The following is an 18003-nucleotide window of genomic DNA, read 5'->3' as shown; positions in this document are numbered from 1 at the left end:
TGGGAGAGGGCAAAATAATTTTACGCAAAGAAAAAAAAAAATGAGGCATGGGACTTATAATTCCTATAAAGTTATGGGAATGTGGCAATTACATCAAGCGATCCGAGCCATGAGCTAATTTTAATGACCCAAGTCTGGATTCTTAAGTATTCATTGTTATAGACAGTATAACACTGCAATATAATAGCCCTTTGTTACAGACTTAGTAATTCACCAAAATACCAATAAGCAGGAAACACAAACTTTCCTTGCCAAACTGGCATTAGGTTTTTTTTTTGCATACAGCATAAAATGCACTACAGTACTCCAGTGCAATAACCCCAAAGATTGTTCTACATAATGTGGAATAAATATCATGCATTAAAAAAAAAGATTCTAAAAGATAGCCTTAATTCGTAAAGAATTGGATAAAAGCTTAAAATTATTTTAAAAGAAGCAAAAATGTAAGCATTACCTGTGTATAACTCTCACTGGAAATGCACACAAACACTCACACAATAGGCTTTTCCACTTTTTTTTTATTTTATTGTCAGGATATTTGTATCATGTAAAATATTTCATTACAATACAGTACAATGCATGTTCAATCTGCTGTCCACATGACGTGTCATTAAGTTCTAAGGCCGATCTTTCACACATAACAGCCAATTTGACAGCAAAATGGAAGTTGCTGACCTCTCCTAATGTAAAACCAAAACATTAAATTATTAACTACTAAAATCAAGTTTGTTTTATCTTTTATATCGCCTTCTACCAGTATGATCCAGCAGGGGGCACTAGAGGTTCTCATTATGCTTCAGTCAGCAGCTCCAGCACAGAGAAATCGGTCCCCAGCAATGGGCTAAAAGAGTGAGTGCTTGAGTATGTGTGTGCGTGTGTGTTTGTGTGTGTGTAAGGGCAGACGGAGAGACAGACAGACTGACAAACGTCGTTCTGTCTTTTGCTGGCAGTCACATAGCAGCTTTAAGTCTTGGAGAGGCCAACGGATTTTCAAAGTGAGGGCTGAGGGCTAAAGAGATTGGATGGTATGGTGGATCCCCACCTCACTCCAAACCAGTCTCACTACATAGTGCAGCTGTTCAGTACCACATATTGAGAATGTTTGTTGCTTTTTTTCATTTTTCTTTTTCATGTATCACAGACTTGCAGCGAAGACTATCACCAATGGAACAAATATCTGTTATTCATCAGCTTTTTTCATGTTTTCACTTAAATTTTATGTCTTTCTTTTTTTTTCTCCTTTTGTCAGCGGAGTATATTTTTTGCTGTATGATACGGTGATAGTTGTTATGTTAGGTATACAGTTATTGTTCCTGTGGTGTCTCTATGGAAATGCTGCACAGCAAAGCGCCCAGTGGGGAAAGAGGGCGGTTCAACTCAGTTCCACCCGCCTCCCTAAGTACATTCTCCCTATTGGGCACTGTGAAGGGGGGGTGGGGTGGGGGGTTATGGTCTGACTCAGTAGCGGTGGGTCTGGTGTGAGTACTGTGGAGGCTGCTGGGAGGTAGAGGAGTATCCCATGCTGCTTTGGGGCAATGATGTGCTTGGTCCTGGGTTCTGGTAGGCAGCATGTGGATTGGAGCGCTGGAACACAGAAGAAAACCAAATGAACCAAATCTTACTCTTCAAAATGAAAACTCTCAGGATCTCACTACGTTTCTGCAGTGTGGAGGAAAATGGACGGAGAGGCTAATCGCAACTAAAGAGGACCAAAATGAAATGCTAGACCAAGACACTGTGAATACAAACTCATGTATCTTCATCACTCATACACTGATCAGGCAAAACATTATGAATAGGTGAGGTGAAGTGAATAACAGATTATCTCTTCATTACGGCACCTGTTAGTGGGTGGGATATATTAGGCAGCAAGTGAACATTGTCCTCAAATTTGATGTTAGAAGCAGGAAAAATGGGCAAGCGTAAGGACTTGAGCGAGTTTGACAAGATGGCTTGACGACTGGGTCAGAGCTTCTCCAAAACTGCAGCTCTTGTGGGGTGTTCCCAGTCTGCAGTGGTCAGTATCTATCAAAAGTGGTCCAAGGAGGGAAAAGTGGTGAACCGACGACAGGGTCATCATGGGTGGCCAATGCACATTGATGCATGTGTGGAGCGAAGGCTGTCCCATGCAGTCCAATCAAACAGACGAGCTACTGTAGCTCAAATTGCTCAAGAAGTTAATGCTAGTTCTGGTAGAAAAGTGTCAGAATACACTGTGAATCGCAGTTTGTTGCGTATGGGGCTGCAGAGCCCTGTCCACCGCGGACAATGCCAAGTGGGCACGTGAGCATCAGAACTGGACCATGAACCAATGGAAGAAGGTGGCCTGGTCTGATGATTGACGTTTTCTTTTACAGTACATCACATGGATTGACGTGTGCGTCGCTTACCTGGGGAACACATGGCACCAGGATGCACTATGGGGAAGAAGGCAAGCCGGCGGAGGCAGTGATGCTTTGGGTAATGTTCTGCAGGGAAACCTTGGGTCTTGCCATCCATGTGGATGTTACTTTAACACGTACCCCCTACTACCTAAGCATTGTTGCGGACCATGTACACCCTTTCATGGAAATGGTATTCCCTGGTGTCTGTGGCCTCATTCAGCAGGATAATACGCCCTGCCACAAGACAAAAATGGTTCAGGAATGGTTTGAGGAGCACAACGAGATTAAAGTGTTGACTTGGCCTCCGAATTCCCCAGATCTCAATCCAATCAAGGATCTGTGGGATGTTCTGAACAAACAAGTTCGATCCATGGAGGCCCCACCTCGCAACTTACAGGACTTAAAGGATCTGCTGCTAACATCTTGGTGTCAGATACCACAGTACACCTTCAGGGGTCTAGTGGAGTCTAAAATCCTACTGGCCAAACGATATTTAATTCAAAACATTTGTCCACTTCTTTACGATAGAAATTCTACAACAAGAACGTGGACACAAAAACCATGAAAACTTTTATTTTGAAATCATGATGAACATCTCATAATTAGAAACATATTGGTTCTTCTGTGTTGGCATAAGTTTATAAATGATTTACCTTACAAATCTGATGAAATGGCACATTGTATTCCTAGATGAACGTTATAAGCAACCCAAACTTACAGCATATGCAGAGATTGAGTTTGAGACGCTCCGACCACGCATGTAAACGATAACAGTTCACATGGAGCAGCATTTACTTTGAACAGAGCCGCTCTGAGACGCACGTAACCTACACGCATATAAATAATTAAACTGTGTGTGTGTGTGTGTGTGTGTGTGTGTGTGTGTGTGTGTATATCAAGACATGATATTTTAAATTATCAATAGACAATAGTGACTCGACACGGGTAAATTGCAATAGATGATTTTCTAAAATCGAGTACTCAATTTAATCGAGGAAATGGGACAGCCCTAAACTGGGGATAAAGTTTGATCCTGGACAAATCCAGCCCATCTGGCCCACAAGTTTACCCGTGAATGTTTTGCTGGTGTTAGGGTCTTAAATTTTAGTAAATAAATTAATAAATTAAACAGGACAGAAACAAATAATTATATATCTCATAGTATTTTCTGCAAATACAGTAATATTTAATATTACATTTTTGTCACATAGAACACAAAAGAAGATCATTTGAGAAATGTCTTGATTAGAAGTCGAGGTTAAGACAAATGGTTTGGTTACCAACATTCTTCAAAATAGTTTCTTGTGTTTCACAGAAGAGAGAAAGACATAAAGGTTTGGGTTGACATAAGGGAGAGTAAATTATATTTTAGGGTGATTGGTAAGGAGTTAACACCTAATGTATGTAAGACACTGATATTTACATTTAATCAAGCTCTAATTGAATTAACATTTACTTCAATTAAAATGATTAAAAAGTTCAACTATTAGTAAGATCATGGTAGTCACAGGTAAAACCATGCTCCTTGTTACCATAGATATGGTTTCTTATATAAATAAATAATAATAATAAACTATAGAGTTTGTAACTTAGAAAAGGGTGTAAACATGTAGAAACTTCAAAAGCAACGTCTATGAAAGATGTATAATATTTAATATAATATAAGAATGTGCACTGCGCTTTTTTTAAATAGAAAAGATAAATGGTTGTGTTTTTATGTGTTACCTGGTAATCTGAGGTCATGATCAGGCCACTTGAGGTAGTAGTGGGCGGAACCACTCTCACCTTCTTCAGAGGCGGGCCTTGTGCGTGGCTGTTGTCAGGGTTACCTGTGTGCCCTGCCCCATTGGTGTGGTTGTTCCCCTGCTGTTGCTGCTGCTGGTTTTTCTGCATGTAAGAGAGAAAGAGAACGAGAGAACGAGTCAGCAGACATGCTCAAATTCAAGTGCATATATTTTTTAAATAACTGCAATAAAATTTTAAAACACACACACACAGAGAAAGAGTAAAAAAAGTGAAAACACACATTTCTTACTTTATCTGCCTTGTCTTCTGGCTCCTCTTCCGTCAAGAATTCCCGTTTGGGATAAGGAATCTGGCAGCCAGCAAAGACACTAAACAAAAACAATGAAATATTTTTTAAAGAATATGCTTGACCAAATTTCAGTGTAGATACAGAAATCCTAATCAAAATTGCTCATGTCATAGACAGAAAGCGGATTTTGTGCTTCGCATCACTCACTCAGATGTGGGTAAAGGCTCCTCCAGGAAGTACGGGTCTTGCATGGCCTGCTCAGATGTGATTCGGCGGATTGGGTCCATAGTAAGCAGCTTTTGCAGCTGAGAGGGAGGGCAAATGTTGAAAGTTTAAACAAGTTCCAATTAAACAAATAAGGGTATGTTTACACAAAAACTATGAACTAAAATGCGTTTTCGCATACAGATGATAACGTTGTCAAAACTATTCCCGTTCACAAAACGCATAAAGTTTTTAGTTCAAAACTGTGTCATTTAAACGGCCCGTAAAAGTATCTAAAATGAACTTGCAATTATTTTTGCCCACTTACCAAGTGGAATGCTTTGCTGTCAGGTTTGACTTTATGTTTCTCCATATACTTTATAAGGCTGCAGTTAGTGTATCTACAGCAAGAGGGACAAACACCATCAAATCAAACACTCTGGTAAACAAAACACCTTATTAATGACATTAATGTTTCATAAAAGCAAAGATGAAATCAAACTGACGTATTCCTCCTGAAGTCTTTCATCAACGTAGAGTGTTCCGGCATCTTTTTAATGTCCTCCCAGTCTTTGTCTGAGAAGAAAATTAGATTACGCACTAGTGTTAATTGCGTTGGCAAATAATTTGTCATAATTTTCACCAACAACCTTTTTTCACTGACGAAAACGAGGCGATAACTAAATAAAAAACTGTTTTGTATGATAAAAACTATGACGAAAATCTACTGTCATTTTCGTCAACGAATAAAAACGAGACGAAAGTGATAGGGAGGGACGATTAGGGAAGAGATCCAGTCAGTACTGATGTCCTGTGTAATAGATGCGCACATTTGAATTGTAACGTGCTGATCTAACCGCAAAAAAAATGTGGCTTCAGAGCGGGTCGCAAATCAATGAATAGCGTATATTTATGCCAGGTTATTGTTTATGAACTAATGCTGAAGAATAATGACAATGTTTACTTTACAATGTTTATATAGTAATATGTTTTAGGCAGTTGTAACAATGCATATTTTATCTCCCTCATCTGAACTTGAATGAGCAGCTGCAACTGCAATAGTAAATAAGAGTCATGGTTTATTTTGAGCTTGTTTATAATTAAAAGTCAAGCATTATATATACATTTTTGGTTACACAATAAACTGTATTCAATTTAATTCCTATTTAATTCATAGTCAGGAGGAAAGACTAAGAACAGCATTTGACACATAATTCAATAAAGTATCAGGGTTACACCTCTCCTTGAACTGTCACCTTATCGTGGTGGAGAGGTTTGAGTACCCGAATGATCCTGGGAGCTATGTTGTCTGGGGCTATATGCCCCTGGTAGGGTCTCCCAAGGCAAACAGGTCCTTGGAGACGGGCCAGACCAAGAACAGTTCACAAACCCTTGTGTTCACAATCACACCAAGGACCGTGACATCGCCCGGCATGGCGCAGCCGGGGCCCCACCCTGGAGCCAGGCCCGGGGTTGGGGCTCGTATGCGAGTGCCTGGTGGCCAGGCCTCCCCCCATGGGGTCCGGCCAGGCTCAGCCCGAAGGAGTGAGGTGGGGCCGCCCACCTGTGGGCTCACCACCTGCAGGAGGGAGCGTAAGGGCCCGGTGCATAGTGAATCGGGCAGCAGTCGAGGGCGAGGCCCCCGACAACCCGATCTCTGGACACGGAATCTGGCTTTAGGGACGTGGAATGTAACCTCGTGACATTCCACGGGGAAGGAGCCTGATCGGGGAAGGAGCCTGAGCTTGTGCGGGAGGTCGAGAGGTACCGACTAGAGATAGTCGGGCTCACCTCCACGCAGAGCTTGGGCTCTGGAACCACACTTCTTGAGAGAGGCTGGACTCTCTACCACTCTAGAGTTGCCCAGAGGCGGAGGGCTGGAGTGGGTTTGCTTATAGCCCCCCAGCTCAGCCGCCATGTGTTGGAGTTCACCCCGGTGAACGAGAGGGTCGCTTCCCTGCGCCTTCGAGTCGGGGATAGGTCTCTCACTGTCGTTTGTGCCTACGGCCCAAATGGCAGTGCGGAGTACCCGGCCCTCTTGGAGTCTCTGGGAGGGGTGCTGGAAAGTGCTCCGACTGGAGACTCCGTCGTTGTACTGGGGGACTTTAACGCCCACGTGGGCAGTGACAGTGACACCTGGAGGGGCATGATTGGGAGGAACGGCCCCCCTGATCTGAACCCGAGCTGTGTTCTGTTATTGGATTTCTGTGCTAGCCACGGTTTGTCCATAACGAACACCATGTTCAAGCATAAGGGTGTCCATCAGTGCATGTGGCACCAGGACACCCTAGGCCGGAGGTCGATGATCGACTTTGTGGTCATGTCATCAGACCTTCGGCCATATGTCTTGGACACTCGGGTGAAGAGAGGGGCGGAGCTGTCAACTGATCACCACTTGGTGGTGAGTTGGATCCGATGGCGGGAGAGGAAGCTGGACAGACCCAGCAGACCCAAATGTACTGTGAGGGTCTGTTGGGAACGTTTGGCCGAGCCCCCTGTCAGAGAGATCTTCAACTCCCACCTCCGGCAGAGCTTCGACCGGATCCCGAGGGAGCCTGGAGATATTGAGTCCGAGTGGACCATGTTCTCCACCTCCATTGTCGCTGCGGCCGCTCGGAGCTGTGACCGTAAGGTCTCCGGTGCCTGTCGAGGCGGCAATCCCCGAACCCAGTGGTGGACACAAGAAGTAAGGGATGCCGTCAAGCTGAAGAAGGAGTCCTATCAGGCCTGGATGGCTTGTCAAGCGGACTGCAGCCAGGGTAGTCGTGGAGGCAAAAAAAAAATCGGGCCTGGGAGGAGTTTGGTGAGGCCATCAGTCGGCCTCGAAGAGATTCTGGCAAACCGTTCAACACCTCAGGAGGGGGAAGCAGTGCCCTACCAACACTGTTTACAGTGGAGATGGGCACCTGTTGACCTCAACTGGGGATATCGTCGGACGGTGGAAGGAATACTTCGAGGATCTCCTCAATCCCACCGACATGTCTTCCGTTGAAGAAGCAGTGGCTGGGGACTCAGAGGTGGACTCGTCCATCACCCGGGCTGAAGTCATTGAGGTGGTTAAAAAGCTCCTCGGTGGCAAGGCACCGTGGTTGGATGAGATCCGCCCTGAGTACCTCAAGTCTCTGGATGTTGTGGGGTTGTCTTGGCTGACACGCCTCTGCAACATCGCATGGCGGTCGGGGACAGTACCTCTGGACTGGCAGACCGGGTTGGTGGTCCCTATTTTCAAGAAGGGGGACCGGAGAGTGTGTTTCAACTATAGGGGATCACACTTCTCAGCCTCCCCGAGAAATCTATGCCAGGGTACTGGAGAGGAGAATTCGGCCGATAGTGGAACCTCGGATTCAGGAGGAACAGTGTGGTTTTCGTCCCGGTCATAGAACACTGGACCAGCTCTATACCCTTTCCAGGGTGCTGGGGGGTTCATAGGAGTTTGCCCAACCAGTCCACATGTGTTTTGTGGATTTGGAGAAGGCATTCTGTGGAGGGTGCTCTGGAAGTATGGGGTTAGAATGGGGTCGGCGGCCCCCTTCTTAGGGCTGTTCGGTCCCTGTACGACCAGAGCAGGAGCTTGGTCCGCATTGCCGGCAGTGAGTCAGACTTGTTCCCGGTGCATGTTGGACTCCGGCAGGGCTGCCCTTTGTCACCGGTTCTGTTCATAATTTTTATGGACAGAATTTCTAGGTGCAGCCAAGGGCCGGAGAGTGTCCGGTTTGGGGATCACGCGATTTTGTCACTGCTTTTTGCGGATGATGTTGTCGTGTTGGCCTCCTCGAGCCAGGACCTTCAGCGTGCACTGGGACGGTTTGCGGCCGAGTGTGAAGCGGCTGGGATGAGAATCAGCACCTCCAAGTCCGAGGCCATGGTTCTCAGTCGGAAAAGGGTGGCTTGCCCGCTACAGGTTGGTGGAGAGTTACTGCCTCAAGTGGAGGAGTTCAGGTATCTTGGGGTCTTGTTCACGAGTGAGGGAAGGATGGAATGGGAGATTAACAGACGGATTGGTGCAGCTTCTGCAGTAATGCGGTCGATGTACCGGTCTGTCGTGGTAAAGAAGGAGCTGAGCTGCAAGGCAAAGCTCTCGATTTACCGGTCAATCTATGTTCCTACTCTCACCTATGGTCATGAGCTGTGGGTCATGACCGAAAGGACAAGATCCCAGATACAGGCGGCCGAAATGAGCTTTCTCTGTAGGGTGGCTGGGGGCTCCCTTAGAGATAGGGTGAGGAGCTCAGTCACTCGGGAGGAACTCGGAGTAGAGCCGCTGCTCCTCCACATCGAGAGGAGCCAGCTGAGGTGGCTCGGGCATCTATTTCGGATGCCTCCTGGACGCCTTCCCAGGGAGGTGTTCCAGGCACGTCCCACCGGGAGGAGGCCCCGGGGAAGACCTAGGACACGCTGGAGGGACTATGTGGATGGATGGATGGATGGATCAGGGTTACAATAGTTAACTAAAACCATCATTTGAAATTTTAACTGAAATTATTATTTTTTTAATAAACTTAAACTTATTTAAAGCTTTGGCTTAACCTGATATCCTAACTAAAACAGAAAAACTAATTATATAAAAACTATATAGATGTTTTAAAAAAACAAACAAAAGTGAATTGAGCTCTATTTCGTGTATTTTTGCGCTTGAAAGGTCAAAAACACAATTATGTCAAAATGTCAGTTTTGACATGTCTTGAAGTAACAGTCGGTGATGTAATTCTTAAATGCTCCATTAATGCATTACAATTTAACTCAAATCATTAGAATTTAGTCGACTAAAACTAGACAAACAATTCAAGTGGCTAAAATATGACTAAAACTTAATGGCATTTTATTCAATGATTATAACTAAATCAAAATTTGCTGTCAAAATTAACACTTTTACACACAAACATTACTGACTGAAGCATTGTGAACTATCAACTTTGAATGACCTGAAAGAGAAAATGACCTTTGACTTATTAAAAATAACTATTACTCCTAGCAAATGTTTTACTGAATCACCTAGATTTGAATGTAAAGTGGATGTTGAATACCTGCAGGAAAGCCCATGACATTAAAGATCCGGTCCAGCTGATCGTGATGGTAGGGATTACTGGTCTTGATGTCCTCCTGTCGACAGTGGAAGATAGGCTCTGAGGTCAAAAGCTCAGCGAAGATACAGCCAATCGCCCATATATCTGTAAAGCAGAGATAAAGTCATCTAAAACACACTTTTTAAAATGTGCATTTGCAAACACACTCATAAACGAACATCTCACCGATGGCTTTGGTGTAATGCCTGGCTCCCAGCAGCAGCTCTGGTGCTCTGTACCAGAACGTAACAACTACAGGGTCCAGATCTGCTAAAGGCTTCAGTGGTGAGTTGAAGAGCCGTGCAAAACCCATATCAGCTGCACAGGGACCGAAGTTTAAAAACGGTTATGATTGTGCATCAACATGCATCTCTCCTTTTTGTCAACAGAGAAAAGACAAAAGATATGGTCATACCTATCTTCACACGTCCTCTTTCAGGACCTTCTCCCATTACCAATATGTTTGCAGGTTTCTGTGGTGAAAGAGTCAAAGGTCAGAGCTGTAACACTTCCTCTCTCATTTCAGTCTGATAAATGATGCTGTGTAACCAGGGACCAACATTTTGAAATCTTACCATGCATGAATAATTCTTATGGCCATGAAACATTATTTTGTAATATTTTTTATTAGGGTCAAGATGCTTCCCTGCATTTTTTTTACGACAACCCTACCAGGTTTGGACTGTGATGTTAAAGCAGATTAGGGTTGTAACTAAAAACCTATTCAGAACAGGATCCATAAAAAATAAATAAACAAAGTTGTCATTTTAATTGTATCTTAAGTATTAGTAATTGTGTTATGTGCTCTTGTCATTTATTTAATTTTTCTAAAATATTTCTTTAGATATAAATGTATTTTTAGTTTTATTTTAGTACATCAATTTAAGCTTATATATTTCAGTTATTTATTAATATTATTTCAGTTTCTAAAGTTTTAAGTTTTTCATTTAATATTTATATTTTATTTTATTTTAGCCTTCATTTTCATAGTTTCAGTTATTTACATTTTTTCTCTAAGATGTAGTAATTTTGTGCTTTTGTAAATTTTTTATAATTATTATTTATCTATTTTTTTACATTATTTATTTCAGTGCCTTTTTGTAATATATATATACACACATACTTCTATTTAGGTTGAACTGATTTTTTAGTTTTGTTTTAGTAATTTTAGTAACAAACTTATTTGCCAAAAGCAACATTTCTAAATTTCAAGTTTTTTTTTTAAGCTTTTCATTTAAATGTTTATATTTTATTTTATTTTATTTTAACTTAAATTGCCCACAATTTTTTTTAAATAGTTCTACTGTGGAATGACCTGCCTATCTCAATTCGTGTGGCCGAGTCTGTAGCCATTTTCAAAAAACGTCTAAAGACATATTTTCCAGCAACACCTGACCGATCGAGAATAGCACTTATCATTCTATTCATTGTCTGTCTGTCTAATTTATTTATTTTAAAAAAATTAAAAAAAAAACATCTGTTCTGTCCTAGATTCACTGAGAATTGTTACAGCACTTGCATATTGTTGATATTGTTGCCCTTAGACTGCTCTAGCTGCTTCTATTTCCCTCATTTGTAAGTCGCTTTGGAAAAAAGCATCTGCTAAATGACTAAATGTAAATGTACTTTTAGTTAACAATAACAACACTGTTTGGCAATGAAAATACATTTATGTTTTCCTCTTGATAAAATAATTAAGAGAATCAGTCCTGCAACAAGAATTGTTAAATTCCATCCTTACATAAAAAATCTTATATAAATGCTGCCACCTACTGGAAAATTTGTCATGGGAATTTTTATATTTAGCCTAGTATCAGAACGTTCAACTCACACACAACTACTACTACTTTTAACCAAGATGATCACAAAAAGAATGATAAACACGGCAAACTAGCTACTTCTATTTGAACACTAACTATTCAAAATAACACACACAGAACCTCACCAGGTCTCTGTGCAGGACCCAGTTGGCGTGCAAATAGTGGATGCCGTCCAGGATCTGGTAGAGCAATGACTTTACCATCCCACGGGGCAGCTGAAGAGGCTTCTTATTGGCCTTGGAGGCTCTGTGGAACTTGATGATGTGCTACAAAGACACACAGACACTCAACAAGATATGTACTGTATATAAACATTTCTCTGTGTGTGTGCATATGATTGCCTGACAGTATGTTACCCAGAGGTCATGCTCAGCGTAGTCAAAGAGAAGCCACACTTTGCGGTCTGCATGTGACAGGAAAACCTTCTGCAGTGAGATCACATTGGGGTGCTTCAGTTCACGCAGCAGCTGCAGGGAGCAAACAAGAACGAACACACACATTCAGGCGCACATGCTGAGACAGAAATCTACAGAGCACCCACAGAACCCAAAGTACACAAAAACACTTCAGCCTGAAGTATGCGTGTTAAAACGATAGTTTGAATAAAAAAAAAATGAAAATTCTGTCGTTTATTCATGCTCATGTAGTTTCAAACATGTATTACCAGGGTACGCAAAAGGCGAGATTTTAAATAAAGTGCTGGACGATCTTTTCCAGGCAATTCAGTTTTCATGACTAAGATCAATGTGCAATATATCAAATCTTATGAAAACATGACAGCTCTGTGTGTAAAACGAACCAAAATTTGCATAAAAGCTACAAATAATCTTCACCTTCAATAGACAGTTAATCGTTGAAAAAATGGATCAGTGGCAAACAAATCATTCAGTTTTGTGAACTGGATCACCTGATTCGATGATAAGAGCAGACCCAAAAGAATGATTCATTCATTAATCTGAAAAAACTAGTTATAGCATGTCAAGGGGAGATTCATTTTCAGCCTGTTTCTCACACAAAGTTGTCACATGATAATTTGTAAGGACCCCGTTTCTGATATTATATTGGTATTTTTTTTATTTACTTTGGAGCTTGACAGCCCTTGTTCTCATTCACTTTCATTATACTGAAACAACATGAGTGAATCAAAAATGACAATTTTCATTATTAAAATGAACTCTCACTTTACTGCACATTATGACAGATTTTAACATTGACAAATGACACACTAAATCTCTAAAAAGCACTTATATCACACTTACAAATTCATAGAACTACTCACAGTTTAGCACTCTAAAATATCCACATGCTGCAAATGTATTTCTAGGAACTTATTTCACCAAGATGGCATGTGCCAGAACACTTGAAGAAGATCCTCTTGACAGGAACACATTCAAAGCTTGATGTACTTACTGCTATCTCTCTGCAGGCGGACATAGAGATCCCTGTGCCTTCAATCTGCTTCAGAGCATAATCTTTATCATCCTTCCTGCAAATAGACATATCAGCAACAGCAATTACTCTTCAGTGCATTACATTTCCCTAAATCTATACCTACATATCATATTTAACCCCATATAGAGAGAAAGAATCCATTGGGAAAGACAGAGCAGAATTCAATCAAGATTTTGACTCTTTCAATATTAGCACACCCTCAAAAATTCAAAAGTCTCCTGGCAGCTAATGTGGGGCATAGAAGGTAATGTTGAAATAGTACAGCCAATAAAATCTCAGAACGCCCTGTCCATTTTCTGGAGAACAAATTAGCTGTAAACCAGTCATAAACAACCAGCTTCTATGGTGAACAAAAACATCTTTAAACACAAGTGAGATTCTGGCCGCCAGGCAGTCTGGACTTTAATAGCCCAGCTTTGGGCCTGTCTGACGGGTCTCACTTAAATTCCGGCGCTTCAGAACCAACTTAACTCATCAGCAGATCCATTGTTCCTCCGCCAAGATAGCTCGCAACTGGTGTGAACAAAATATTGTTGTGCAGGAACCAAATTACAATTATCACAAAATCAAATCTCTCGTGATGGCAGTAAATGCAATAAAAATTGTGCAAATTGGGAGGAATGCTATTTCATATGCCTTAATATAACTAGCGATGCCCTGCAGACAGTGAGGGTTATTTTCTGTCAAGTTTTCCCACCAAAAAACACCAATAGAAGTTAATATAGAATAGTCGTTTAGGTCTTTTCTTATTCCCTGACATTGCAGCTATAATTTTTAATCAATAAATGCAAAACTCTTGAAATCATGGAGTTTTTTTTTTTTCCATTTCAAGAGTAGGTTAGACTGGGTAAACCCAGCCTGATCTGCCTGCGACTTGATTTCGCCCTGCAACTCAGTCTGGAAACCTGTACATTCATTTCTACTGCTTCTGTTACACTTTTGCGGGAACCAATCACAGACTGGCTTATCCACCTGGCGCTCTATTGGCGGGTTTAACACGATGACGGATAGAGAAGCGATGGGTCGTTGCCCGTTGATCACGCCTCTTGTGGTCTGATTGGTTGAAGGACTATCCAACTGCGTACAGAGTCATTTAATTTATGCTCGTTTATCACGCCTCTTGTGCAGTAGAAAATACATAGCAGACTCCCCAGACCAATGTTCAATCTTAAATTGAGCTTGGTCTAGTGATAGCCAGCCAAAAAGTAGTTATTAATGGTTTCAATTCACACACTGCAGCTGCCATTAGAAATGTAGTGCCTTATGAAATATGGCTGTAAATTTGATTAGTCACATCTAACATAAAAGTCTGTTTACACAAAATACGTGTGTGTGTATATATATATATATATATTATTATTCATTATATAGATTTCTCTGTGTGTGTATGTGTGTGTGTGTGCGCGTGCACATGTCTGTGTATATATACACACAGATATATATACATCTCATATATATGTATGTGTGTGTGTGTGTGTGTGTACAGATACACACACAGAAATATTTATAAAATATAAATATAATAACATACATACACATGTAAACACAGACTTTTATGTTAGATGTGATTAATCGATTTTACAGCCATATTTTATTTTTCCCAAATAGTTCTCCGTTTGAATTCTAGATTGTGTTGTAATGGTCTAAATTTTAATAATCAAAAAGGATGTCTAAAAATTTTACCAATCTAATAATTTATTAAAATCTTTATCCCACATGAAATTTGTTTTTAGAAATGTTGTGTTGTCTGTGGTAATCAAATGAATGCATACAATTGTAAATTTAATTCATATTTTAAGATGTAATCATATTAAATGTGAAAAATGTGTTTAATCGTTTTTTGGCAAAGAAAGCACTGCACATCAGAAGTTTACGGTTGCATTTAAAACATGGCCAAAACTGTGTGATATTCTTTAAAACAAATGTTTTAATAAACTATTACTTTGAGAAGTACATTCTACTGTACAACAGTAATATATTTCTCAATGTCAGTTTCTTCGAGACAAGTTAAACCAAATATCTATTTTGGCGTATCTGACGATCATCTGTGCCGCTCATTCACATGGATGCAGAACATGCACACTTCGTGTTAAAACAGCAGTCTTTTTTGTGGTTTAATATCCAGAGATTTGACGGAGTATAAATCGCTGATTTATTAATCCAAATTCCGTGACATTCAACATTAAATACAGTGAATTCCATTTTTATGACTGGCATTTTTCACATCATGAAAAGGACCTTCGAAATGAAATAAAGACTAGCATGGGTGTGGCACAGTCTTTTAGAGAGCATGATAAATGACTTGACAAATTTATAAAAACAAAACTAATATAATACTAATCTTAGAAAGGTTACATTTGTCATTCTGTTATTTTCAGCTTTAGATCATCGTGTTTGAAGAGAATCATTTGTCTTGCTTTGGATGAACAGCACAGACAAATCCCTGTGTTTTTGTCCCCCGGTGTGAGCAAATTTAGCCGAATATATATCCCTCCAGCAAGTTAGAATTTCAACTCCCTTTTCCCCCACAACAGACTTCAATTAAAAAAAGACCTCCTGTCCCGGTTTAAAATTCAGTCCCACTTTATATTAGGTAGCCTTAACTACTATGTACTTACATTAAAAAATAAGTACAATGTACTTATTGTGTTCTTATTGGAGACAGGTCAAGTTAGGGTAATACACAATCTCATATATATGTATGTGTGTGTGTGTGTGTGTACAGATACACACACAGAAATATTTATAAAATATAAATATAATAACATACATACACATGTAAACACAGACTTTTATGTTAGATGTGATTAATCGATTTTACAGCCATATTTTATTTTTCCCAAATAGTTTTCCGTTTAAATTCTAGATTGTGTTGTAATGGTCTAAATTTTAATAATCAAAAAGGATGTCTAAAAATTTTACCAATCTAATAATTTATTAAAATCTTTATCCCACATGAAATTTGTTTTTAGAAATGTTGTGTTGTCTGTGGTACAACTAACTACTATGTACTTACATTAAAAAATAAGTACAATGTACTTATTGGAGACAGGTCAAGTTAGGGACAGGTGTGGTGGTATGGGTAGGTTTAAGGGTAGGGTTAGGTGTAAGGGAAGTGTCAACAGTGTAATGAATTACAGATGTAATTACATGCAGGTATTTTTTTTAAATGTAAGTACAATGTAAAAACATGTATGTACACAATAAGTGCATTGTATCAAATTATTAATTTAAATATTAGTACATAGTAGTTAAGGCCACCTAACATAAAGTGGGTCCAAAATTCCCTTTCCCATCTCTCTTGCAAGTGTATATTCTACGCCTATCCTCTTCTGGAAGCATGAATAAATGCAATTCATTTATACATCACTATTCAAGTGTAGAGAATAATAGGTGCTTTCCTATACACACTGTCCTTTTTGCCTCGGTTGGGCTTTGTTGAACACAAACCAATATGAAGAAAGGCTTATCAAGGCTGTAACAACCTTTCATAATCCTCAACATCTGCTGTATCAAACTGTTAAGCGACACCGGTCACTGATGCAACCAGTGCAAATGCAGAAAAGCAGTAAAAGAGAAGTAAAAACCCTGCGGACAACTGAAAAATCACCCTCTAAACCTGTGCAGTGAACCCTGATCTCCATGGTAATACCTCAAAAGTGACGTCAATCCCATCAGCAATGGATTCAGGTGTCGACATGAAATTGAAAGACATCTTTACGCAGCTGAGGTGACAAGTTACATCACAAGTATGAGGAAGGCTGGATATTCGCTCTGTATGTAAATACATACTTCCGCAAGGGAACGATGGCAGAATTATTTTTTTATAGGTGCTCAGAAATTAAATATAAAATATGAATATTGAAACATGGTATTCTAAATAAAATATGAAACTATTAATTAGAATTCTCTGCCATGACAAAGGAAACTAGATTAGATTTGATGCTGCATTTTATTCACATAGAATGTAAAACAGTATCAGAGGCTCTTTTGATACTAGGGCCAGAGCTGATTTTTGAAGCAGCCTTATCCTATCAGCTGTGTAAACATGCCTTTAGTAAAGTGTAGTTTTAACTGGAGGTCCATATAATTTGTCCTCATCACGAAGATTAAAAAAAGCAACGCATGATATTGCATCAAATGCACCTGTGCCCATCTCAACTGCATAAGCTCGTCAATCACAACAGCACTCCTGCCTGCTGACGTACATTCACAATCCCCTGAAAATAAGCCTCGGCTGAACCGGAGCTGTGAATATCACACTCCCTTTGAAGACAAGAGACGCGTCTCTCCAAAACACGGGGCCGAGTGCGGATAACACACGGTCTGTTTTAGTTTGTGAGAGCAGAACGCGACGGGAGCGCAGGCCTCATATCGCTGCACAAGTCCATCCTGCAAACTCACCCATCTTTCCTCTTTGCTTTGTATACATGGCCATATGTCCCCCGTCCAACTTTACATCCCTCGTACTCAAAGAGATCCTCGACTCGTTCTCTCTCCCCGGTGAGCTTCACTTTGAAATCATAGTCCATTTTCACCGTTATTCTGGGGATCCGGGCTGTGGCTTCCCTTTAAAGCGCCGCTGGGGAGGCAACTTACTTCAAGCCCCTTTTAGACAATTAGTTGCCTTCCCTCGCGTCGCTTTCAGCTCAACTAAAGAGTCCACATTTACCGCGCGCGATTACGGGCAGCTGAAACGACGTATGAATAACCGTGTGCTTTTGATCTGCCAAAAAGTGCAGAGTGTTATTGGACTGCCAGTCGCTTTCTTTGATATTTCTGTGCAACTGCGCCGCTCAGCCGGTATCTCACCCGGGAGAGTTGAGCGTCCACGTACGGCAATGTCGCAAAACGTCGCGAATGTCGCTACCAACCACACAGACGGCGAGGAATGGGCTTTGTGGCGCACCACGTGGATTTTAACCCTTTGCTAAAGAGCGTCTTTGTTTTTCTGTTTTTCATGCGTACACTTTATTTTTTGTTTTGCATATTAAGATAAAATACATAGATACATGTTAATTAGCAATATATAATTATCAACACGT

At 40.7% G+C, this 18003-nt stretch overlaps 1 protein-coding gene across 2 annotated transcripts; it reads right to left on the bottom strand.

Annotated features, from left to right (window-relative positions):
* Positions 1–528: 528 nt before the first annotated feature.
* On the bottom strand, positions 529–17823 carry cdk8 (cyclin dependent kinase 8). Of its 2 annotated transcripts, none has more exons than XM_079806682.1 (13): positions 17363–17823; positions 12917–12992; positions 11863–11973; positions 11632–11772; positions 10102–10159; positions 9873–10004; positions 9648–9791; positions 5130–5199; positions 4952–5024; positions 4627–4724; positions 4411–4498; positions 4110–4271; positions 529–1584 (listed from the first exon to the last, which is right to left on the bottom strand). In XM_079806682.1, exons 1-13 carry the CDS (start codon positions 17488–17490, stop codon positions 1459–1461), a joined length of 1407 nt encoding a protein of 468 aa, XP_079662808.1. In that variant the 5' UTR covers positions 17491–17823; the 3' UTR covers positions 529–1458. The 2 variants fall into 2 exon arrangements, with proteins under 2 accessions (XP_079662808.1, XP_079662809.1); XM_079806683.1 differs by having other exon boundaries at positions 4420–4498; positions 17363–17798.
* Between the last annotated feature and the right edge of the window lie 180 nt (positions 17824–18003).

This window comes from Gobio gobio (assembly GCF_949357685.1).
Source record: "Gobio gobio genome assembly, chromosome: 23".
Taxonomy (NCBI): domain Eukaryota; kingdom Metazoa; phylum Chordata; class Actinopteri; order Cypriniformes; family Gobionidae; genus Gobio; species Gobio gobio.
Note: the sequence above shows the minus strand (reverse complement) of the source record. Positions and strands in the feature narration are given on the sequence as shown.